Source organism: Musca autumnalis, unplaced genomic scaffold (genome assembly GCF_047663935.1).
Source record: "Musca autumnalis isolate F117 unplaced genomic scaffold, ASM4766393v1 scaffold_2, whole genome shotgun sequence".
Taxonomy (NCBI): domain Eukaryota; kingdom Metazoa; phylum Arthropoda; class Insecta; order Diptera; family Muscidae; genus Musca; species Musca autumnalis.
The window spans coordinates 94267426-94295312 of NW_027411755.1; the positions used below are offsets into that span (position 1 = coordinate 94267426).

Below are 27887 nucleotides of genomic sequence, written 5' to 3' on the forward strand. Positions count from 1 at the left end.
ATGGACTCTGAGAATTCCGCTTAATAATACGCATCATTATTTCATTATCCCCTGCAGTAGATATAGTTGTACATTCACCTCCTTCCCATTTTATGGCGATTTTAGTACTTTTTACGCGCTATACAGCTCAATTTTAAATATTGTTCTGTCCTTATGTTTATTTTTGGACTGCGTTGGATCCACAATTTTGAGAAGTAAACATTTTTGCATATCTTTGATACAAATATCGGACCATAACTTTTGTTTTTCTTAAAAAAATTAGAAATGTCTTGTTTTCGGCATACTTGTCTGTCAAAATTAAACATAGGATGTATAAAATGTATTCCTCATGAAAGCTTTTGGTCCCCTTTTTCTGACTAAAAACCATCTTATACCAATCAATTCAAAAAACTCATCAACAATTAGGTAATAGATATTCGAACCACGGAGTTGCATATGTTTTGAGCAGGCCAAAACACGTGATTCTTCGATATTTAACACATTTCTTTAAAGTAAGTGTTAAAAACTGAATAATCATTTTTAAATCTTGAAAGTAAGGTCAACAAAGAATCAAACTGCAAAAATAAATAGATTTCAAAACACAAAATGTCCCCAAAAATAGGTTAAATGTAATATGGGCATCTGAGTTGCATATGTTTTGAGCAGCACTGTATATATTTTAGAATTTTATACCTTTAGAATTTATATATTTTTTCAAATACATAGAGTAAAAAATTGATTTAAACTATATTGTAAACGTTTTAAATTAATCTTATTGCATAAATTTGTCCTAAACTAAACGCATCATCTGTGTTTGAAGTTTCTTCAATTGTTGCTTGGTGTCAATGAGAAGCCAAGAGGCTGTTGAAACGGCACATGGTGGTATTGGAGGAAGTGGAATGGTAAGGCGATTTGTTGAATGCGGGTTACCATTTGTAGGGAATTCGTCGATGCTTGAGTTTGCATATCTGACGCTGGTGATTGGTTCGCCGTTTCGGGTGTATCTTCGACATTTATGTGAAATTTGGGATTTGTCTTTGGCGGTATTGATACTTCAACATTTTGACTTTCTTGTGTAGCGGGCTCCTGAGGGGATTGTTGATTCTGTATTGGTTGCTGGTAATGAGTTTGTTGCTGTTGGTGGTATTGATTTTGTTGTTGCTGTTGTTGTTGGTATTGATTTTGTTGTTGTTGTTGCTGCTGGTATTGATTTTGCTGCTGATGTTGACGTATCAGTTCAGTTCGAATCGCTTGCCTTGTTTGTTGTGTTTCTTGGGATTCGGTTGATTGTAGCTTACTTAATCTCGGCTTATTGTTTGACGGAAAGACAGACAGATCGTGTGAGTGTTGATCGTACGATACAATTTCATGGCTATGTTGCTCCAGGCCCTTGTGTTCGTGGTCAACAAAATCATCATCGCTGTTCTTAGGATGTTCTTCGGAATGTTTGGAACGCTCAAATTTATAGGGCTCCTTTGAGTGTATGTAGACGGGAACCTTTTTCTCGACCTCAACTCTATACGGAGCCGGCACATACTTTTGCACCTCGTATGGAACAGGCTTTTCAACGTGTATTGGAACTTTAACTTCAACTGGATAAGGAACGGGTCTGACAACGGCATAAGGTCGTGGCACAGCTACTAGTTTGTTAACAATTTTCTCAACGGGATACGGCTTAGGAACGTGAACAATTTTCTCCACCACCTTTTCGACCGGTACATGAACTATCTTTTCCACGGCATACGGAACCTTCTTTTCCACAATTTTTTCTACGGGTACATGGACAATCTTTTCCACAATTCTGTCGACAGGATATGGTTTTGGAATGTGGATTATTTTTTCCACAATCTTCTCAACCGGTACATGTACAATTTTCTCCACAATTTTTTCTACCGGATAAGGGACCTTTTTCTCTACAATTTTTTCCACGGCATAGGGCTTTGGAACATGGACAAGTTTTTCCACCGGCACTTTAACAATTTTTTCAACTGCGTACGGCTTTGGAACATGTACAACTTTCTCTATTACCTTTTCAACGGGAACATGGACGATTTTCTCCACCGGATATGGTTCGGGAATTTTCTTGATAATCTCCTTGATGTGATTGTGGTGATGGTGGTGGTGATGATGCTTAACTTTAATTTTCTTGTGCTTCTCATGTTTTTCCTCTTCCGAATGGAAGTGCTGAGTTTCTTGTGTTATTGGATCGGAAAACTGCTGCTCGGCTTGAATTTCCAACTGCTCTGTAGCCTCTGGTGTTTGAATATCAGTTTGTGGCACAGGCTGGGGTTCCTCGTCCTTTTCGATGATATGCTCATGTGTTTCTTCGAATGTATGGAAGACCTTGACATCATCTTCTTGAGTATTTTGCTGAGGTGGTTGGGAATTATGTATGGGCTTCTTATGCCTTGGTTGAACCTTTAGTAGAATATGTTTCTTGCGACGATTGACCGGTTTTAATATGGCTGTGTGGCCATGCTTGCGAGAACCCCTTTTACCACGTTCTATGTTACTATTCGGATCGGGATGTATTTTAAATTCAACCTTTCCCGATTCTTGTGCATGTAGATCTGCACTGGTCGATTCTGATTTGTCTTCCTCATAGTTATGTTCATGGATAGTGTATTCATGTTCTTCGGTATCATCTGTTTTTCGTGTTCTTGCAAACGTATTGCTTCCAAATAACAGTAGAACCAAGAGTACCGGAATACCCAATTGCTGAAAAGAAAGAAGAAAAACTTCATACAATATATGGGCATGGTAAGGAGATGAGGCATCGATAGCATGAATGAGAAATTGAGTATCTTATAGTAAGGTAGATGTTCTTAAAACAGATTCCAGGAAAGTGGATGCATGATAATCTTTTTTACGTTCTTAGAAATTAATTTATATATATGGTGGCCCATCCTGCGTACGTTCCTTTACATTACTTGGTGCTCATTCCAGCTCTAGATATTCGTGCACGAACATCACGCCCTAGGGCCTAAACTCATATTTGTGTCCCTTGAATGGGATACCATTTGGCGTCGATACCATCAGCTTGATCTCGTCGCCGTTTACAGCCAGATCCAGTCTAGCAGATACTACTTCGACCTTCTTAAAGGTATCAATTACTTCTTTTACTGATCGATCCATGATGTCAATATCGTCAGCATAAGCAAGTACACTCTAAACTTTTTCTGTTGAATTTCACAGTGACAATGATATGCAACAAGATGCTACACAAAAATGCATAATTTTCAACAGCTTTGTTGTTGTAAGATTTTACGCAAAATGTGCTTAAAATTTACACATTTTGAGTCACGATTTTAGACACAATTTATTGTAATTTGTCGCACTTTTCTTTGTAAATGTATGCAAAGGTACCCAAATAATTTCTGAATGTGCTTAATAATAATACTACTAATAATACTTGAATACGGAGAAAAAGTTGTTTTATTTATATAAAAACATAACTTATTTAATTAAAAATACTAGTAAAAGTAAATGTATGTATATACGGGTATGTTCTGAGACACACTTGAACTCTTACTTCACGCCTCAAGCATTTTGTTCACCTCATTTTCTTCTATTTTTTGCGAATTTCTTGGGTCTAAGATTCATTTGGGTATTTAAAGAGAAGAGTGGGCGCTAGGCCAAAAAATACTCGAAAAATAAGCGTAAATGGGGTGAACCAAATGCTTGAAGCGTGAAGTGAGAGGTGAAGTGTGTCTCAGAACATTCCCGATAAACTGTATATATTCAATCTATATATGGGGAATTCCAAGTGAAATCGGACAGTTCGGAGAAAAGTAATTTTTGATTTCAATTGTTTTTGGTTCAATTTATGCTCCTAGCCAACAGAACATTTTAGTATATTTTAAAATTATTTTTTGACCAATGGTACAGAGATATCGCCTATTGAAATTATCGCATTTTTAAAGAACTATGTTCAAATAAATACTCATAACTTCTTTAATAGTGGTCCAAATGGGACCATCTTTTTTTTTGATTTGCTTGTTTTCTTATCAGCTATCGAAAGAAATATTTAAAAGAAAAATGCACAGTGGGCTTCAATGCAATTTTCGGGATTTAATATTTAAAATCAATTTTTAAACATGATTGCACCCTTCGATTTTTTCAAAAAAAATTTATGTTAAACTACGTTCAATTACAAAAATTTTAAGTCCTATGTGGTAATGGGATTCGAACGATTACTATTTTTTCTGAATTTTTTAAAATTTTTCGATACAATTTTTCCTTAATACCTTTGTCCAAAATTTGTATTTCCTGTATTTTTGAAGCTAAGAGTACATATTTATCAATATATATTATATATTTATCATAAAAAATAGAAAAAAATGCACAGTGGGCATTAATGGAATTTTCGCTGATGCATTTTCAAAATTGAAAAATGAAGCAGTTTTTAAGATGTTTGAGATAAATTCATAAATATAAAATCAAAACAAATATTTATAAATGAAACTTTTAATTTTTTTAATAAAATAATAAATTTTAGACAAAGGTATAAAGGAAAAATTAAATTGACAAATTTTAAAAAATTCAGAAAAAATAGTAATCGTCCGAATCCCATTACCACATAGGACTTAAAATTTTTGTAATTGAACGTAGTTTAACATAAAATTTTTTTGAAAAAATCGAAGGGTGCAATCATGTTTAAAAATTGATTTTAAATATTAAATCCCGAAAATTGCATTGAAGCGCACTGTGCATTTTTCTTTTAAATATTTCTTTCGATTGCTGATAAGAAAACAAACAAATCAAAAAAAAGATGGTCCCATTTGGACCAATATTAAAGAAGTTATGAGTATTTCTTTGCATGTAGTTTTTACAGAATTTGACTTTTTCAAGGCGCGATATCTCTGGAACCGTTAGTCAAAAAAAAAACTTGAAAATATTCTAAAACGTTTTGTTAATCAGCAGCATCGCCACAGCAAAGAATAAAGGAAATCGAAAACCTCATATTGAAAAAGTGTCCGATTTCACTCAGAAATCCCCATATATAAAAATGGTGTAAAAAATGTATAGTAATTCATAAAATGAGAACGGCTAGGCCGATTTCTGTAAATTTTTTTGTCAGTTATTCGTATTTTCGAGGAGAAGGTCTTTACGGAAGAAAATTTTGGAAAATCTCTCTGGAAAAGTCGGAAAATTGGAAAAATCGAAAATTGAGTTTTTGTATGAAATTTTATTCCTTAATAGCGAGACGAAGTTCGCCGGGTCCGCTAGTTATACATAATTTCTGGTTGCAGGATTCTAAATTTTAATTGCAATTATTTATGACACTAAAAATATTTTACAACCTTTTCGACTTTTAAGCACAAAAGAATATCTTCACAGTCTTTCGTCCGTTTCGAACAAAGAACCACGAGCGACTTACACGTGTTTTTTGAGTTTTGTTGTTCTTCAGCTTGTATAATACACATTTTTTGTTGTGTGTTTAATTTCAAGCACGTTCTATTGCAATTGCAGCTTTTGCACTACTTTATTGTTATTGTTGTTGAAACTACTGTTTTTGCAATAATTTGTGTTTGAAATTACGCATTTTCATAAATTTGTTAATTATTACGCATCTCCTAAAAATTTAACAAAAAATCAAAGTGATTTTCATTGCAATTTTCAACAAATAATTTAGAGTGTAACATGTGATTATTGGTGTATAATGTGACATTTCCTTTGACTTTTGCATCTCGTATAACCTTTTCCAACAGGATGTTGAAGAGACCACACGAAAGGCTGTCTCCTAGTCTTTTTTGGTACCGAACTGTTCAGAGAGGTTCTTTCCTATTTTAACTGAGGACCGAGTATCATATAAAGTCATCTTGCAATGCCGATTGAGCTTTGCGGGGATACCAAATTCAGACATGGCTTGGAATATCGTAGAACGTAAGGTGCTGTCTAAGGCTGCTCTATAACCAGAAAAAGATGGTAGGTGTCGATCTGTATCTTTTTCATCTTTGCCGCATGGTAAATATTTGCTCAATGGTGGATTTGCCAGGTCGAAAGCCGCATTGGTATGACCCAATTTTTTCGTTGACCATAGGTTTTATTCGTTCCCACATCATCACTGACACTATCTTGTAAACAACAGGCAGCAGACTTATGCCCCTATAACACTGTGCAGCAGCATTTTTGGGGGGTGGAAAATTTCTTTTGAATGTGAAAGCCCTTGATGAGTATACTAAGAACCCAAAAGGAAATTTTCGCCATAGGTCAAGTTTCTGAGATATCGCGCGATGAAGTTTTTGATTTTTTCCCTATAATACTTTGGAAAATAGCTCCATATCTCCGTTTGGCGTTGTTGTAGCTTCATTTTGAGGTGACATGTCTTCAGTCAAATCGATTGGCGAATCTTTTTGTAGAACATTTCATTCTTCTAACTCAATGCCTTTCATGTCCTTTTCGTCCTTTATTTCTTGAACCGTAGTGAAAGTATCACAAGATGAGATTTTTCAGCATCCAAATATTCTACAAAAATGTTGCTCAGAAGATTTTAGGTACGGTTCTCTTTGACAACTAATCGATTTTGTCCCGTTTTCATTGTCCTTTTTGACATTTAATCGGTTTTGGTTCAGAAATAAACTAAGTTTTGTTTTTCTGTATATTCGTCATTGGGTATTTATTGGTATGTACACATAACCGTTGGTTATTGCTTATGTAGACATCTGGGGTGCTTCTGAAATATTTACCACAAATAGCTATTGTAATGATGAACACGTTAATAACAAATTTTCTTGGAGAATAGATCCGGTTATCTCAATTTTTGAACCGGATATTCCGACATTAAAACCGATTTTTGAACCGGTTTTAAGTAACCGATTAAACTTATATGTATACCGTTAAAAAGCTTATAGAGTTGTCAATCAAATTAAATTATTTCGCTTCTGAAAACGTTGTTAGTTGCAGTTCTAGAACAAAAAAACCGTTTTCTTGAACCGTTTTTAAGGAAAACAAGTAAGAAAAGTCTATAGTCGGACGGAGCCGACCATGGGATACCCTATACCACTATCCCTGGACAATCGCTCTCCACGGAACTTATTTTCAATGATTGTGAAAATTTAATTATCAAATATCAGAGATGTAATGTATAATACTTATGACCAAAACCAAAAAGTTATCTAGCATGACAAAGACATTTTTGTAGCAGGAAAGGAAAATTTAGTTCACACAAACTAAAATGTAATGAAACCCACTTATGTAGTACTGCTACCTCCGTAGTTTAACCGCTACGTTATTGAAATTTTTACCAATTTCGCACAAAAGTTTCAGTCCATTTAACCCGCTAAATATTATCTGATCTTCACGTTGGTTTGTACGCCTCCTCATCATAAACTCAAACTTTGTTTAAAATTTTGCGGGTTATTATTTTGACCTACAGAGCCGCAACAAAATTGTTTAAAATTTTGTTTTTGTTCAATTTCTTCCCCTGAACTTTTCACGATCATCACCAAAAACTAAACATTTCTATTCTGGCCCCAACCCAACCTCCTTAAAAAAATCGTTACAATCGGTCCATAATTGCAGCCATAAGCTTGTTTACAATTTTTAATGGCGGACACACATCGCTAAATCGCTTTATCTCGTCGAGATATGAAATTCGGCATACCAAATAAGGGGTCTAGGACGAATATGTCGTGGTGTTACATAAACTTTTGGAGAGACAATAAGTAGCATGGGATAAAATTGTGGTTCTCTACACAGAACCCATTATATATTAGGCAGTAGGCCCTTTATCTAGCAAACACTTTATTGCAATTTACATCAGAGGAAAGGTCAGTAGTTTTTTTCATATGTAGGCTACTTTGCGAAATATATATGTCCTCAAGGAATTAAAATATCGACCAAAAATGAAATTTTTATATTTTTCATACAAAAGTAATGGTCCATTTCACCCGCTAAAGAATATCAGATCATCATTCAAAATTGTAGGCATCTTTTTCGACCTATACTCTTAACCGGTGCAAAATTTCGTGACTATTGATGTATAATTGCGACTTCTAGCGAGTTTATTATTACACTACAAACAAATAACGGAATATATTAGGCTGTAACTCTGTTATCTGATCATGCACACCAGCATAATTGGCATCAATTGAAAGATCAAGCGTTCCACTTTCAAGTATATCCCACTTGACCAGAATGTCGCTTCCAGGAATTAAGATATAAGCTGTATATTAAAAATTTGCACAATTTTCACACAAAAGTTTTGGTCCATTTAACCCTCTAAATATTATCCGATCGCCATCTCAAATTGCAAGCTTCTCCTTTGGGATATACTCTTACCTTGTTTAAAATTACGCGTTGATCGGACTATTATTGAGACCTACAGAGCCGCTAGAAAATTGGACAAATATTATGTTTTTGGTCCATTTCACCCGCTAAATATTTCACGATCATCACCAATAAGAATAGGGATCTATTCTGATCTGAACCCGACCTCCATACAAAATTTCGTGACGATCGGTCCATAATTGCGGCCTGGAGCGTGTTTACAATTTATAATGGACAGACGGACGGACACACATCTCAAAATCGCTTTATCTCGTCGAGATATGAAGATTGGTATACCACATTGGGGGTCTCCGACGAATATTTCGCGGTGTTACATGAATTTTTACCAAAACAAACTTATAATACCCTTTTCCACATTGTGGTATAGGGTATAAATATCAATACGCGCAAATATGGAGATCAAAGGCTGGGGGGCGAAAAATTCTTTTTGGCGATGAAAGTCGATGAAGGTAATATTACGAACCCGGAAGGACAGTTATGCCGTAGGTCAATGAAGCTACAACAACGCCAAAAGGAGATATGGAGCTATTTTCCAAAGTATTATAGGAAAAAAATCAAAAACTTCATCGCGCGATATCTCAGAAACTTGACCTATGGCGAAAATTTCCTTTTGGGTTCTTAGTATACTCATCAAGGGCTTTCACATTCAAAAGAAATTTTCCACCCCCCAGACTTTGAGTTCCATTTTGTGTCACAGTGTAATTAGAGCACACAGTCTTATTTCCTTTCTTGTGTACGGGACACTGGATACTGAGGTTCCATTTGTTGGGTACACGCTCTTCTTGCCAAATGGTGCTAACTAGCTGATGATCGACTGGTAATACATCGTCTTCTGCTGCCTTATTATTCTTCAGTCGGTTTATTCCATGGTGGAGGTCTCTGGTACCCAAGTATGGATTTTGCGGCTGTTTGCATGGAGTAGGCAATACTTTCTCACTGTGCTGATATGTTATCGGGACGAGGAGTGCTTTGATTAGGCATTTGGTCCAGTTGAGTGAAATATGCTGTGGATTGTTGTGATTGCAGGTTACCGATGTCCAACTTCAGTGTTTAGTCTGTTCGTATTTTATTTGCTACGATTAATCGGGTACGTACCTTTGTTGCAACAAGGTGGTGGTCCGAGTCCACGTTGGCTCCGGAACGATCGTACATCCAACATACTCGATAAATGATTTCTGTTTTTTTTATTTGGTCTGGATACAACCAGGTGTCCTTATAAATGTTGAGGTGCTTAAATCTGGTACTGCTAACTACCATGTTTCTTGCAGCTGCAAAGTCTATCAGCCTCATACCATTGTCAGATGTTTCCTGTGGAGACTATATTTCTCGACTGTTGGGCCAAAGATATTCTTCTTTCCAATGTTGGCATTTAAATCGCCTAGAATAATTTTAATGTTATGGGGAAGAGGACGGTCATATATTTCTTCTAAGCGCTAGTAAAATATATATCCGACATGTTCGCCCTTGCCTTCATTAAAAACATGAGTGCAAATAAAGCTGATGTTGAAAAATTTTTCTTTCTTCCGAACTGTAGCAAGTCTTTCATGTACTGCGGTGAAGCTGGATACCAGATGTTTTAACCTCCGACCAACTACAAATACGCAACCAAACTCATGCTTTATCGTATCGTATCATTTTTTTCGAATTTTCACTTTAAAAAAGGATGCTGTCATTTTGAAGCAAAAAAACAGGTGGTTTTGGAATTTTTGCTCTAATCCGGACGCGAAACAAGATTTGTCTAAAAGCTTATTATATGATATTAGCACTCGCGAATTCGCATTTTTATGTATAAGTCGAGTGTGTAGTCTTCATAGGATCGCAGCAATCTGCGCTCAAAGTCAACATTTTTGTTTTGTGAAAACCCTATTTTTTGGTCCAAATTTTACAACTGTCTTACGATTTCCGTGGAAACCCGGGTAAAATTAGTTTTTTTTGCGTTCTGAATCTAATAAGCCATGGAAATCCATCCACTAGATCGGCGGATATGATACCCCTCAAATATCGAAAATTTGCAAAAAAAATGTTTTTTTTTTTTTTAAATATACGCCAGCTTAAAATATGCGGAAACAGATATTTAAAAATTTCGCGAATCCAGAGATATAATAAATTTTTCCTAAAAATTTATATATAATGATATATTTTTTAATGGTGATCATTGAAATCGGATGGGCATAAAATGTAAATGTACTTCGTGGAAATCATAGCCATTTTACTGTTTTTACACTCTAATATGCAACAGATGCTACATCGTGGTCACCAAATAGAATTTCACAAAGTGTATATCAAATAAAAGGGATTGATTCGCTGTTTTCGAAAATCAGATGCGCATCATACCATTTCCACTACTACGTGGTTTCTATGCGATTCAAAAGATGTAATATTTAGGCAGCCATCAGGCTTTTTCACATGTACATATATTGTCACTTTGGGTATACTAACATACAGAACAGCTGATGTCATACATGTGAAAAAGCAGATGGTCTGATGACGGCCTTACATTAACTTAATTTTAATTTTATGCCACAATTCGAAGTCCTTGTGATTTAATATAATGATCTAAACACTTTCGCCAATAGCTAAACTATAAAGCAAAAATTGTTTGCAACGGAACATATTCATTATTGCACTAAGTTTTGACGAAAAAGAGAAAGAACTCTAATATTTTTAAATGGTTTTATTTAGCTCACCCCGTTTGTTTTATTTATTATTTATTCTTGGGTCAAATTTAGTAATTCAAATTTCACCCTCTTCCTGTCAACCGATTAATCTGAAATTTTGTATACACTTTGGATTTTGGTGACAATACAATTATGTTTATTCATTATCATTATAAATTCATGATGGCCGCAGCTACAAAATAGCGGACAACGTAGGTTTAATCAATCATTTATCATCAATATGGGTATCAAATAAAAGGGCTCAACAAGCAGAATACAATATACTATAAAAAATTTAAATCCAAGATGGCGGCCGCTACAAAATGGCGGATAACATAGGTTTTATCAATCCCATCAATATGGGTATCAAATGAAAGGGCTCAACAAGCAGAATACAATATACTATAAAAAATTTAAATCCAAGATGGCGGGGTCTACAAAATGGCGGATAACTTAGGTTTTATCAATCCCATCAACATGGGTATCAAATGAAAGGTCTCAAGAAGTAGAATACAATTTACTATGCAAAATTGAAATCTAAGATGACCGCCGCTACCAAATGGCTGATAACAATTTTTTATCAATCCCACCAATATGGGTATCAAATAAAAGGGATTGACAAGAAGAATACAGTGCACTATACAACCTCAGCCACTAAATGGCGTATAATTAAGATTTAAATTTAGAAATTGAATCTGTAATTTAGGTATCTGATTAATCCAGTCTGAATCCACCACCCAAGTCAAGATTTTTTATCGTGTTGAGGACTGTGTGGCGTTAAGGTGGCTAAAAATGTTGTTGTATATAGCCTTGCCCCTTTATTGGACCTCTGGGGGGTCGACCGTTTAAATGTCCATTACTCGTGGGAACAAAATGGTAAAAAAATATAAAAAATACAAACACAAATAAAACAGAAACTGCAACACAACGTAAACGAAGGCTTCAAAAAGCGAAAGAAAAGTATAAAGCAAAACGAGCTAAAGAAAGTGAAGGTAATAGAAATAGTCGATTACAGAAACGACGGGAACAATTAGCGTCAAAAACACCTGAGCAATATGAGGCCAGGTTAAAAAAGCAACGTCATGAAGAATATGAAGCCAGGTTAACAAAGCAACGTGAGCGATACACACAGATGATAGCGTCAGAAACGCCTGAAGAATATGAAGCCAGGTTAACAAAACAACGGGAGCGATACACACAGATGTGTGTTGCCTTTAATACTATCATGGGCTTCTACAATACATAAAATGCAGGGCAGCACTGTGGATCACGCAGTCGTATACTTAGGTGCGAAACTGTTTGAAGAAGGTCAAGCCTACGTGGCTCTTAGTAGAGTAAGATCTTTGCATGGACTACGTATAGAGGAGTTGGACTGCAATAAACTAACGGGCAAGAAACCTTGCAATAATAAAGCTCTAAATGAATTAAACAGAATGCGAAATAAAAACTAAAAACTAGAAAATAAAAAGAGGTAAAAAAACTTTTTAAGTTAAACGGTTTTATGTTAAACATACATTGCAATGTTTAAGATAAATGTACTAAAAACCAAAAATAATAAAATAGATACAGTCGTGGGAATTATAAACATATGCATAGACTAGACTAAAATAAAACCGTGGGGCACGTCAATTGTCTACAAATTATCGACTTAATGTGCGATAGAAGAATCGTTTAATTCGTCGTTAGGCATTTGGCCCGCAGATGGTGAGGAAATTACTTACTATTTTCTTGCTCATGGAAATTCCAATAGTTATACACACCATGTAAATAAAAGATATGTTTCAACTAGTTTATCGTTGGACATTCACACTGCTGGCTGGCGAGGAATCGTTTCACTGCTCGTAGTTTGTCTTTAATCGACAAAGTACTACTCGCTCACCACTATGAAACCCTAAAACTCGCTTATAATAGAGCTTGCTAGCTTGTTTCCACATTCTAGCCCTACTTATCACACGTCCATCGTTGTCGGTTGAACAACTGCCTAATTATAGTTTAACATTACAAACCAAACATTTTAATCAACGATTGTAGACAATTGCCGAGCCCCACGGTTTTATTTTAGTCTAGTCTATGTATATGTTTATAATTCCCACGACTGTATCTATTTTATTATTTTGTTTGTTTTTAGTACATTTATCTTAAACATTGCAATGTATGTTTAACATAAAACCGTTTAACTTAAAAAGTTTTTTTACCTCTTTTTATTTTCTTCAACTTTTCCTTTAAAATCATAAAACAACATACATACATACATATTTAATAAGATTTTTATTTTTTTCCTCATATTTTCTTTGCATTTTTGCAAATAACATGAATATTATAGCTCCGGCCTTCACGCCATTGGCTTCATTTTATTTCTCACATTGTCTCGATGCTGTTGTATTTTTTACATATTATTTGCAAATAAGTACAATTTGATTTTTCGCGAATCCATTGAAACATTTTAGGAGTATTTTGACATCATCGTAAAGGGTACAAATTCAGTTAACAGTAATAAGATCCCAGCAAAAAAAGTCCTCCCAAAATCATGGGTTTTGTAAGGGATCTTTGGCAGCCGTAACTACTCGCAAACCCCCTTTCTTCCCCATTATTTTTACAAGGGCATGTCGCACTCAGTTTGTACTTATTTTATGACCACTAGAATAACTAGTTATTTTGTGGCCACTAGAAGTTGAAAAGTATGTTGAAAAAAATTCTATTTTTAGAACAGTTGATGTAGAGATTTTTTTTAATTTCATCACACTTCTTACTTTTATTTTACTTTATTTTATTTCGCTCGCTGTGCGAGTTGAACACACGAACCCTCTGATTTCTAGCTAAAGACACTACATACTATGCCACGCACACAAACATTAAGGGTTGCTTAAGAACTTAAATGTGCAGTGCACATGTGCAACACAAACTGTTATTTTTTAATTTAAAAAAACTCGCGTGCCGACAGTGAGCGTTGAACACACAACCCTAGGATTTATAGTCGGACACACACTCACTGTGCCACCGTCCTCATTACTTAGTGAGGAGCAAAGTAAGTAGGTTTGCCTTGTATTTTTTTAAGAAGTATCCCATTACTTTTCAGATTACTTGTAATGGGAAAAGAAGCTTGTTTACATTACTTTGTAATGGGTTACGTAATGACTAATGGATCCGAATTTTTGCTGGGATATAACAGCTCATTATATCAAGCCACGTTTATTTTAGGATTTTTTTTTAAATATTAAAATTAAAACGTGCTTTGTTCCAGAACCCGCAAGAAGCTACTAATTTTTACTACGATAGGATTTTTCCTTTATGTTATCGGAAAAAGTAGTAAAAATTAGTAGATTCTTGCAGTTCTGGAACAGAACAACGCGCAACGGTCAAGGTTATTAAAAAAAATATTTTTGGAATGACGATTTTTTTCTTTATCTTTGTACCAAAAATGGTAGATGTAGCATCAATTTTTTTTGGAAAATAATTGTGGACTGTAGAGCGATTTCCTGAAAAATAGCCTTTGGTCTTAGTACATAGTACTGTGGAAATGACGATCGGTCAGAGGCACGTTAACATCATCATAAATCGGAAACAAAGAACGCTAGTATCGCACGGGTTAACGTTAACCGATCGCCATAATATTTTATATAAGGTTTTTGGATCAAATGAAAAAAATGGGTTTTTAACCACAACAATAAACTGGTAAAGTTTTTTTTATCGATTGGGCCATAAATGCTAAATGAAATCGGGCGAAAATATATATGGGAGCTATCCAAATACGAACCGATTTTTGTCAAAATCGATAACTTACAAAATATCTTATATTAAGTTTGATGGCAATTCAATTAAAAGTGACCGAGTTATAGCAAAATCGGGGAAAGATATTTATGGGGGCTATATCCAGATCGGAGCCGATATGGACCAAAGCTGCAACACTGTCATAATAAAGTAAAAGAAAAGGTACAGTTTTTCATTAATATCAATTCATTCAAATATTTATATATCTCATAAGGTTGCAGGGTTGCAGAACGTTTTTACACATTTCGCTTCGGAAAGGTGGTGATAGGTGACAATCAAAAGATATTTGGTAACATGGCGCGGCTTCGCCACGTTTTTGTTCAAAATGTTCTCATATCGACACCGTTAAAGTTTTTCAAATATTATTTTTGGTAAACATATCTGGACTATAAGTTTTGATATATAAATAATTATTAATTAGTTTTTAAAATATTATTTTTGAGAATTTACAAAATGACATAAAAAGTGGCGACATAGACGTTGGACATACACCAACGAACTCAAACTGTCATTTACCATACTTCTTCCTTAAATATCAACATTTTACAAAACAAGTAAAAAAGTATCAGTCGGCTTTGCCGACAGAGATATACCCACAGCCTGTGCAAATTGAAACACTTTTTTCACAATAAACTTATGTATTTAGGGGGTTTCAAAATTTTGGTCTCGTATGAACCGACAAAAATGTTGATTAGGATTAAAGTTCAAAAATTTTGCTGAAAAGGTACTTGAAGGAATGGACCGACATAGACCATGGGGGTGCTATAGGGGGTTTTTACACCCTTCGGGCTGTTTTCTCAAGAAGTATGGACTTGCTCCTGAAACAACTTTTACCATCGTAATTGAGGCAGCGAATGTAAGTTGCTTCAACAAAAATCAAAGTGATTCAATAGCAGGTCTTGAAGTGAACTTATCCAAAATTTTGTGTGGGAGGTACGGGATGGAGTGGACAAATATAGTCCATATTCGAACCTGATCTATACCTGGTAGATATTATGAGAATGTGTAAAGTATGGACCAAATCGGTCACTCCCATCAAGAGTTATCGTGCCTACAATTTTTCCGAATATTTTTGAACTTTTGTGGCGTAGGTACCTGAAGGAGTGGACCGATATGGCTTATCTACGAACTTAAACTAAGTTTGGAAACAATATTACGAAGGCCAAATTTTGGCCGGAACCGGCATTTCCGTTCGAGAATTATCTTGCGCTTCCACCCATAAACATGGTGTCATAGGGTTTGTTTTTCAACTTTCAGGCTATTTTTTCTGGAAGTATGGACTTGCCCCTGAGGAAACTTGTACCTTCGTATAGGGGACATTGAATACAAGATGGTACAACAAAAACCAAGGCGATTCGAGAGCAGGTCCTAAACTGAACTTTTCCGAAATTTTGTGTGGGAGGTACTCGAAGGAGTTTACCGATTGAGTCCATATTGGAACCTCATCTAAGTCTGGTAGAAATTTCATAATGTGCAAAGTATGGACCAAATCGGTTACTCCCTTCAAGAGGTATCGTACGCACAAATTTTCCGAACATTTTCGAACTTCTGTGGGGGAGGTACCGGAAGGAGTGGACCGATATAATCCATCTTTGAACTTGAACTAAGTTTGGACAAAATATTACGAAAGCCAAATTTTGGACCGAATCGGCAGATCCGTTCGAGAGTTATCTTGCGCTGCAACCACTACACACGGTGTCATAGGGTTTTTTGTAACTTTCAGGATATTTTTTCAGGAAGTTTGGACTTGCCCCTAATGAAACTTACAGCGTCGTATAGAGGACAGCGAATACAACTTGCGTAAACAAAAATCGAAGCGATTCGAGACCAGGTCCTAAACTGAACTTTTCCGAAATTTTGTGTGGGAGGTACCCGAAGGAGTGGACCGATTGAGTCCATATTGGAACCTAATCTAAGTTTGGTAGAAATTACACGATGTGCAAAGTATGGACCAAATCGGTTATTCCCTACAAGAGTTATCGTGCGCACAAGTTTTGCGACAATTTTTGAACATTTGTGGGGGAGGTACCTGAAGGAGTGGACCTATATGGCCCATCTTCGAACTTAAATCGAATCTGGACAAAATATTTCGATACCCAAAATGTTAACCGAATCGATTGATCCGTTCGAGAGTTATCGTGCGCACCAGCCAGCCAGACCGACAGACAGACAGACGGACGGACATTGCTAGATCTACTCAAAATTGTCTGAAACGGATATCGTACAAACATACTTGGGGTCTAAAACCACTATTTCGATGAGGCACATTTTTGGTCGTATCAAAGTGTAAATACCCTCTGTAGCCTAAAGGCTGAGGGTATAAAAAGGTTTATGTTTTCTATTGAATAATTCTGTACAACACTGGAAATGCAAACTACTTCTACATAGTGGGCATTTTCTGAAAGTATATATTGAAATTACAAAAACCCTAGACGGGTTTTGTGTTCTTACCCCCTGTTTTTGTAACTATTTTTTTTTTTGTTCGTTCGTCTATATTCGTAATAATTCAGGCATCCATGGCTCAGCCTCCAGATGACATACGGACCTAATTTTTCGTAGACGAGTTCCATATATAGTTAAGAATTCCTCTTTTAAAAATTAGAGCTCTACATTTGCGCTGAGGCGAGTAAATCGATCTACAAAATTTGACAATTCGTGTGAGAAGAATAAAAACTTTTACAAAATCAGGGGGTTAGAGATCAGGTTTGGATTTTATGGCATCATCTAAACCGGTCTAAAACGAGCCTTTTTTGGATGATCGGGACTTTATCTCAGAAACTAATTAGAATTTTGTTTTGCAGCCTTCAGCAATATCGTAGCCCTAAAGGAGTAGAACTTATACATATGTCAAACAGACGAAAAAATTCATCTAGAACATCAAAATCGTTCCAATATAGAAAAGTTTAGACAATTTCTGCCAATGTTTTTGGACTATCTTGCTTAATTTTACTAAATGCTGTCCTTTTTACTTTTCTCTCTTTTTCCGTATAGTTGTTCTTACTCTCTGAAAACAAGTTACTGAGTAAATCTTACTGAGAAAGTAAAAAGACACAGCTATTTTCGAGGAGTTCGTATATGTAAAAATTGAAGATAACTGGTGCAATTACAGTACCCTGTTGTAAACCGTTATTAATATTGAATTCCAGGGAACTGTATTGACGACGGTTATAAATCATAAATCTTTTGTTACTTAACATATTATACATAAGAATCACCAGAGATGTAGGAAAATTGTATTTTATTAATTTGGATATTACACCTGCTATCCAAATAGTGTCAAAAGCCTTCTCAGATTTAGATGTCAATTTATATTGGGTGTTAGAAGGTTAATTGCATGAGTTGTCGAGTGTTCATATTTGAACCCAAATTGTTTTCCGAAGTCAATTTGTTCTTATTGCATATCTTGTCTATTTTATTTTTGAAGCCTATTTCAAACATTTTGCTAATATGGGGTCTTAATAATGGGTCTTATATTTTTAGGATTTGATGTATCCTTATTTTTTAGGCATCACACAATCATATTTTCCAGCGGACATCATGCTTTTAATATCCGCTATAGAAACAATTTGCAATTTGCCCTTTGTCAATCAGAAACGTCAAAGCAACGAATTCAATAGACTGTTCCAAAAGAATATAAGATCTTGCCCCAACATATTAAGGACATTGATGTATTTTTTGTATTTAAGAGAACACTAAAGCAGTATTTATTGCAACATGTTGATGAGCTTCTGGTATAACATAATACGAGGGCAGTTCGGAAACTTCTTAGCCTAGCTGTATAAACAGAAAAATGTTAAGTGTTTTGGAAACTTCCATCTCTGTTATGAACACATGTTAAATTTTGTTTCGATCTGGCAACTCCTTCATATAGAAACAGGTGTTCAAAAAAGACGCATCCGCAATTTTTTTACAATGGAGAAATTAGAAATGCGTGCTGTCATTAAATATTTACATAAAAAAGGTTTATTGGGACAAGAAATTCATACTGATATGGTGAATGTGTTAGGTGAAAGTGCTCCTTGATATGCAACAGTAAAAAATTGGGTTGCTGAATTTAAACGTGATCGTACAAGCATTGAAGATGAACCACGTAGTGGACGTCCAAAAACAGCAACAACAACAGAAATTGTAGCCAAAGTCCATGATATGGTATTAAATGATCGACGAATAAAAGTGGGTGAAATTGCTAATATCATGGGCATCTCAAATGATCGAGTCCATTTAATTTTGCATGAAGAACTACAGATGAAAAAGCTTTCTGCAAGATGGGTGCCGCATTTGTTAACAGTCGATCAAAAACACATAAGAATGAACAGTTCTCAAGCTTGTTTGGATCGTTTTAAGCGAAATAAAATGGATTTTAAGCGTCGTTTCATAACAGTTGATGAGACATGATCCACCACTATACTCCAGAGACAAAAGAACAATCCAAACAATGGACTGAAGCTGGAGAAAGTGCCCCAAAGGAGGCAAAAACAATTCAATCGGCTGGTAAGGTTATGGCAACGGTTTTTTGGGACTTCAAAGGTATTTTATTGATTGACTATCTGCAAAAGGGTAAAACAATAAATTCAGAGTACTATTGCAACCTCTTGGATCAATTAAATGTACAAATTCGAGAAAAACGTCCTGGCTTACAACACAAAAAAAAAATAATTTTTCATCAAGACAACGCACCAGCGCACAAGAATGTTTTAACAATGGCTAAAATCAACGAATTAAAGTACGAGTTGCTTGACCACCCACCTTATTCTCCTGATTTAGCGACTTTTACTTGTTCCCAAATCTAAAAAAAATCCTTGCTGGCAAGCGTTTTACCTCAAATGAAGATGCAATTACAGTTATAAACCACTATTTTGAAGACCTTGAGGAAAACTACTTTAATCAAGGGATAGAATTGCTAGAAAAGCGTTGGACTAAGTGTATTGAAGTTTCAGGAGATTATATTGAAAAATAAAAATATTTTTGAAAAACTAACTATTCTCTTTCATTGATAGGCTAAGAAGTTTCCGAATCGCCCTCGTAAATGTATATAATCTTTTCCATTATTTATTTATTTTAATTTGGAATTGAATTGTAATTTATTTCATTTATTGTAAGGAGCATATTAATTGTAAACATTGCCAACTACCCTCAATAACGCCTAATGGCGCTGAGGTACTATGAATTGTATAATCCTTTTATATAAATAAAAATAAAATAAAAACAAGTGAGCAAAGGCTATAGTCGGGACGGGGCCGACCATGTGATACCCTACACCACTACCCCTGTGCATAAGCTTTTCACTGGTAAACCTTTCTTTTAGGGAATATAAACCGACTACCACCAAAAATAATATAATAAAATATATATAATAATAAAATAATAATATGCCTCTTTGTCTCTGGGACCCCCATAAGCAACCAAAATTTCGTGACCATCCGATCAAAATTACGACCTGTAGCTTGATTGCAAAAAAATGGAAGAATTGGATGCATTACCGACTATTGTGGTATCTCCCTTGTTTGACCACCGTCGCCAACCTGCTTTACACCAATGTAAAAGTAATATTTTCTTCTTCCATTGACAGGCTTTGTCGTTGGAATACCCCTACTAGAAGCCAATATATTCACAAAGAATAAAACTTTGAATTTGTCTCCAAATGAGTTTTTCCCCATTCCGACCCCTAAATATTATCCGGCTATCACCAAAATCAATAGGAAGGAAGAAAGACCCGCATCAACTCCCAAAAAATTCGTGACGATCCGATTAAAATTGCGACCTGTAGCGGGAAAATGGGATGCATTACCGACTATTGCGATATCTCTGTTGTTTGAGCAGCTACGACAACCTACTTTACATCGTTGTAAAGGTGATATTTTCTACTTTCCTTGCCAGATTTTGCTTTTGATATACCTCTTAAAAGAACAGAGATATTGGCTTTGAAATAAAACGTTGACCTTTCTCCAAATAAGTGTTTGCCCATTCCGACCCCTGAATACTATCCGACCATCATCAAAATCAATAGGCTTCTTTCTTTTTGGGACCCCCATTAACCCCCAAAATTTCGTGACCATCCGATCAAAATTGCGACCTCTAGCGTGATTACAAAAAAATCGGAAAATGGGATGCATTATCGATTGCCATATATTTGCTATTTGACCACCTACGACAACCTACTTTACACCGTTGTAAAGGTGATTTTTTCTACTTTCATGTCCAGGTTCTGCTTTTGGTATACCTCTTAAAGAAACAGAGATATTGGCTTTGAAATAAAATGTTGACTTTTCTCCAAATAAGTGTTTGCCCATTCCGACCCCTAAATATTATCCGACCATCACCAAAATCAATATGCTTCTTCATCTGTAAGACCCCCATTAACCCTGAAATTTTCGTGACGATCCGATCAATATTGCGACCTGTAGCGTGATTTCCAAAAAAATAGAAAAATGGGATGTATTACCGACTATTGCGATATCTCCGTTATTTGGTTACCTACGCCGACCTAGTTTGCATCATTGTAAAGACGGGATCTTCTACTTTCATAGTCAGGCTTTGCTTTTGGAAAATTTTTAACCAAAGCTGTGATATTTGTCAATATAATTAAAATCGCAAAAATGAAAATTGGGGTTTTATTTGTTACTATTGCGATATCTTCGTTGTTTGATCTCCTACGAGCACCTACTTTACATCATTAGAAAGGTGATATTTTCTGCTTTCATTGTCAGGTTTTGCTTTTGGTATACCCCATATAGAAGCTGAGATATTGGCTTTGGAAAAAAACGTTGTCTTTTTATCCACCTATCCATTTTTTGCCCTTTCCGACCGCTAAATATTATCCGACCATCACCAAAATCAATAGGCTTCTTCCCCTCCGGGACCCCCATCAACATCCAAAATTTCGTGACGATCCGATCAAAATTGCGGCCTGTAGCGTGATTACAAGGTTTAGATGGACAGACGGACGGACGGACGGACACACATAGCCAGATCGACTCAGCTCGTCGAGACATTCATTTTGATGCGTTACAAACTTTTTGGCCAAAACCAACTTATAATACCCTCCCCACATACTGGTGTAGGGTATAAAAACTGTGATTTTTGCTTGTTTCCATGCCTGTGGAAAATGCGAGTTGTTTAACACATTATGAAAAAGTGTGCAGTTTTCAAAGAATAAATATGGGGGGACATTTTTGAAGACACCATTTGGGATGTTATCTACACTTGAAGATAGTTTTCCTCTTAGGTTCGAGCATATGAAACATATTTCTTGTCGAGTAATATGGTCATTTTCTGGCATGTTGTCATTGAATTCGTTTGCTTTTAAATTGTTGTTAAATGTGTCAATACTTGACTGGTAATGTTTTAAAAAGTCAATATTTAACCATGTTTAGATGAGGTCGAAAAACCCGAATCCGATCTAAGAAAACAAAATCCAAATATGGTTTTCGTCTACTTGGTCTCTACTTTCATAAAATGCTCCGCAAAAGTTGTTTGCACACGAATAGCTCAGAAATGTTGCACAGTGTAATTAAAAATAATTCTAAAATGTACAAAATGGAAACAGTTTCTAGCAGTTAATTAAAGTAGGTACCTTGAATTTGGTTACAAAAAACATATTACTTAAATAAGATACGTTTAGCATAATATTCGATTTTAACTTCACATTATAGTGTGTGATCCCATCCCCTACATACGAGGATAACTAAACAAGTTTTTGGCCTAGGCAACACGCATTGTTGCCAGACTGCGTTTAAATTTTTTTGGAAAGTTCGACAGTTTTTAGGCTAAAGGTACTTCGGACAGTTTGACATACGATCATGCGTTGTGTTGTTTACAGGGGCTTGATTGAGTCACCTCCAAAACATGGATTTTGAACGCTTTTACACCATCTTCTGGCGATTGCTGCTATTATAGTTTCATGATTCTTCACCATAATATAAACGTCTTTTGATGCACCGCATCCTTCGATTTTTGTCCACTGAGGCAATACTGTGAGCCGCCTGAGAACTGCAACAAGGTGCCTCCTTATATCTACATAAGGAGACAAAGATTCTTCCACTACAGCAACATAATGACACGCTTTTGTTTCAGTAATTGCTCGAGTGTTGCCGTAAGAATTGGGCTGGTGTATAGGACTCTCCCCCGAAGCATGTCAGAAGGAATCTTCATGATCTAGAAAACAGAGTTCGAAAATAAACAGTACACTAACATAGTGTACCGCTCCGAGTACAGTATCACTAAAATATTTTTAGCGTTACTGTTCCGGAACACAAACACTAAAAAATATTTTAGTGATACTGTTCCGGAGCACAACAATAAACGTAGTGTACCACATTTTGGTACACTAAAAACGTTGGGTACCGCAGTCGGAGCACTAAAAATCGTAGTGTTCCGCAGTCGGAGCACTAAAAAATCGTTGTGTACCACATGTCGGAACACTAAAAAATAACGTAACGATAATGTACCACACACGAGTTTATAATGATTTTCGAGTAAAATTAAATATTTATGATTTTTGAGATAAGTACAAATTGATACATAAAACTCAGATACACCTCTTAAATCCATGTATATATACATATTAATTAATAACGTTGGGAACTTAAGTAAAAAATATGAAAAACATTGATTCGGTTGTTGTACAATGGCGCTCTACAAATTGTAGTGTTCTGACTGTGGATATATTAGTTAAGTATGATGTGAGGAAAATTAAATATTTAATAATTTTTTTAATAAATACAAATTAAAAAATAAAATTTAATAGAACGCGTGAAAAACGGCTGATTTGATTTTTGGACAATGGATCAATAAAAATCGTAGTGTTCGGCTGCGGAGTACTAAAAATTGTAGTGTTCCGACTGCCGGATCACTATAAATCGTAGTGTTCCGACTGCCGGATCACTAAAAATTTTAGTGTTCCGACTGCCGGATCTCTAAAAATCGAAACAATACATCTTGTCATATTTTCTACTAACGTTCTCAAATTTTGTAACTAATATAATGTACTTAAAAACATGGATATAACATGCTCATTTTAAGTTGTATTTATTAATTTTTACTTGACCCAAAAGCCATCAAATATTTAATTTTCCTCATAAATCATAATAAACAGATGATTACCTAAACGTCGAACAGTAAAATTTTTACTGCTCCATTGTCCAAAAACCAGTCAGATGTTTTTCACATTTCCTACTAATTTTTATTTCTTAGTTTGTATTTATTAAAAAAATATATAAAATATTAAATTTTCCTCACGAATCATAATAAACTCATGTGTGGTACATTACCTTATTGTATTGCACGTGGTACACTACGATTTTTAGTTATCCGGCAGTCGGCACACTACGATTTTTAGTGCTCCAAAGTCGAACACTACGATTTTTAGTGCTCCATTGTCTAAAAATCAAATCAGATGTTTTAAACATTTTCTTCTAATTTTTATTTATTAAATAATATTTTAATAATTAATTTATTAAATAATAAATAAATATATATTTATTTATCCTAAAAACATAAAATATTTAATTTTCCTCACATAATAAACATACGATTATCTTAACATTATTTTTAGCGTTTCGGCTCGTGGTACACTACGATTTTTAGTTATCCGGCAGTCGGCACACTACGATTTTTAGTGCTCCACAGTCGGAACACTACGATTTTTAGTGCTCCATTGTCCAAACACCAAATCAGATGTTTTTCACATTTTCTTTTAATTTTTATTTATTAAAAAAATATATGTAAAATATTTAATTTCCACAGAAATCATAATAAATTCATGTATGGTTCATTACCTTATAGTTTCAAAACGTGGTACAAAACGATTTTTAGTGCTCCGGCACGACGATTTTTGTTTAACTAATTTAAACATACATGGATGTAACAGTCTATCTTAATTTTTATTTGATCAAATTTAACCAAATATCTATCCTAAGAAAACATAATACCTTTATTATTTTTTAGTGTTCCAACATGTGGTGCACTATGATTTTTAGTGATCCGGCAGTCGGAACACTAAAATTTTTAGTGCTCCGCAGTCGGAACACTAAAATGTTTAGTGCTCCGCAGTCGGAACACTACGATTTTTAGTGCTACGGCAGTCGGAACACTAACATTTTTAGTGCTCCGCAGTCGGAACACTACGATTTTTAGTCCTCCGCAGTCGGAGCACTACGATTTTTAGTGCTCCGGCATGCGGTACACTACGATTATCGTTGTGTTCCGGTACAGTATCACTAAAATATTTTGTAGTGTTTGTGTTCCGGAGCGGTACACTATCGTAGTGTACCTATTCACCTTGGTACGGTACAGAACGGTACGGTACGATACCATAGTGTTTATTTTCGAACACTGCTAGAAAAGGGGTCCAACATTACAAAAGAGAACGGCTAGATCAGCAAGCCTATCAAGCAGGTTTTAATAGCATTCACACGGATGCAGTCGCAGATGCCATAAACAACTATTGTGTGAATTGCAGCCCTCGGAGAACATCCCCCATCTATCGCAGCTGAGGAGTGTCAGCTGCCTCGTCAACTACGCCCGGGATGGTGCAGCGTCTAAATTCCTTTAGGGCAAGTGTCAATGACACCTTTCAAAACATATGCCCAACATGCGGCACGACACACTCCACCCTTTCAACTGCCCTGTTAAACCTATTAAACTAACTCCAGTAGCTTTGTGGCTACAATTTATGGAAACAGCCGCATTTCTAGACCTGGATATAGACTCAGAGCCAGATTAAACAGAAAACGAACTTACAAGACATATACACTCAGCTTCGAACCTAAAGATAAGATGTAAACATGTAAATAACACGATATATGTTTGGACCAAATCGGTTTCTCCCTTCGAAGGTTATCTTACGTACTACACAGTTTAGTTGGCCACTGTAGGTTTTTGTGGGCCATTATTTCAGGAAGTATCGACTTATATGCATAATTGTTCCACAAACATCCCAGACGGGACAAGGGAGACTTCTCTCAAATCAATGAGTGCACCCCGATTCATATTAGCTCAATGATATGGGACCTACAGCTTATCACCGAGTCCGAACGGCGTGTCGTAAGATACCACTTGTGGAGAAGTTTTACATTGCTGAAATACTCAGGAAATGTCGCCAACATTACTGAGGGGTATTTTGCCACCGTTGAAAATTTGATGTTGCCTAGCCGGGGAATCGAACCCATGACCTTCTGTGTGCAAGGCGGGTGTACATACCATTGCACCACGGTGGGAAATATCGACTTACTGTGGAAAAAATTGTACCGTTGTTATAGCGACCGTGAAAACAACCTTCTGCAAAAAATTTCAAATAGATCCGTGACGAGTTCGCAAACAGCATTTTCCCCAAATTTTCTGTGGGAGATACCAGATGAACAGGACCTGATGCATGACTGGTTGAAATACTACGATGTAAAGTGTGGACCAATCAGAAATTCTCTGCGAGAGTTGTCTTGCGAATTTGCCATTTTAGTTGGTGTCGTCAGGACAACCTGCTGAAAAAATTTCAAAACGATGCGAGAGGAGATCTTAAACTTCACTTTTTCCGAATTTTGTGTGGGTGGTACCCGACCGTATTCTATGCCTGGAGGTAATATTACCATATGGAAGGGTATGACCAATTCGGTTACTGCCTTTAGCGAAAATGTTTGAAATTTTGTGGCGCAGGTACCGGATGGAGTGGACAAATTTTAGTCGTATCAACATGTATATACCCTTTTTAGCCTAAAAGCTGAGGGGTAAAAAGTCGTATAACTACGGGCCGCATGTTGGTCATAACGGGGGCTAGACTCCGAAAATAATTACAGGTATTCAAACTTGTGAAAGTAAAACAACAAATAGAGATAAATGAAAATCAATTCTTATTTCGGCCAACAGGACAAATTTTCAATGTTTGCCACCTAAGTATTCTAAAGTATTCTTTACAAAATATTAGTTTCCTACGTCATCTTAAGGCTGAGATATCAATTACGAAAATAATACGCATTTAGGCATCAAACAAAATTTCATTTCTTAAACAGATGGTTGGTGTATTCAATCTTGGTCAGCCTTTACCATGTTTCGTAACTTTTGGCCACCACAGTTTCCTTCTAATGTATACAATTGTTTTCTTAGATAGGCGGAATTTGAAAAGTCAAAAATAGGATTTTCCTGAAAACCATTCAGTGCAGATACCCTTCCTTTGGCGACCAATCAGTAATTAATTCCTAATGGCAGATTTAACAATTTCTCAAGTTTGTAGTAAAAAAATTCTTGACAATTTCGTATTTTAATGCATTAGGAACAACATAATGCTGTGATCTAACAATTGTTTTTGTAAAATGTTTCGTGATTTTTGTCTTTCATATATTTATATAATCGGTTCAGATTCACAGATATTTATATATCTAATTATTTATTTTATTAGCACTTCCTCACAAATGAAAAATTTTCGCTGTATTATCTATTTGTTACTATGAGTTGTTATTTACGTTAGTTACAATTTTTCACAATTAATTTTGTTCGAAAATAATATTTCCGATTTGCAAGACAAAAATTCAGCATACATAAACAACGAGCCTATTTATATACGACACTTGAAATATGTTGTTGTTAAAAATGAGTAATTGTGCAATGTGGTGCACTAAACACAAATGTTGAAGATTTATGATTCACACACACAAACATCCTACCAGTTGTCTCATGGTATCCTTGTTTCGAAATAGATACAATGTTGACGTTTTAAAACTGAATTAGATTCCGTGTGAAGTAATCCTTTTATGTGCGTCCCAAATACTCTAAATTCAGGAGGGTTTTAGTTTAGACTGCCGTTGTACATGGAACTGACTCCATATTTATAACTATTGTAGAAATTTAGACGCTTTGGTTTCCTCCTTTTCGCTTCGTATACATTCAACTCTCATTTTTTAAGGCGTTCATGTGTGCAGAGAGGTACCTATTAGCGCCGGCCCCCCATACCGTTGCAAACATACTCCTATTCGAATATGTTGCGGCATAAATGTAGAACAATTAATTTTGCGTCAAAATAAGTTTTTGCAATTTCATTCATAGCGTATCATAAGACATATTAACAACCGTCGATGGTGGTGGCTGCAGCGTAAGCCAGAGAAAGATTTGTTGCTTTAATTATTCGGTTGTAACTACCATAACTGTTTCTCGGCAGTGATCAAGTGCAAGGTAAACCAATTCAGTTTGGGCTGGGAATTTAAT

The 27887-nt window shown here is 35.6% G+C and overlaps 1 protein-coding gene across 1 annotated transcript; it reads right to left on the reverse strand.

The window, feature by feature from the left end:
• Nucleotides 1-664: 664 nt before the first annotated feature.
• On the reverse strand, nucleotides 665-27361 carry LOC141392338 (uncharacterized). Its single transcript, XM_073965288.1, has 2 exons — nucleotides 27350-27361; nucleotides 665-2697 (listed from the first exon to the last, which is right to left on the reverse strand). Exons 1-2 carry the CDS (start codon nucleotides 27359-27361, stop codon nucleotides 805-807), a joined length of 1905 nt encoding a protein of 634 aa, XP_073821389.1. The 3' UTR covers nucleotides 665-804.
• Nucleotides 27362-27887: the final 526 nt, after the last annotated feature.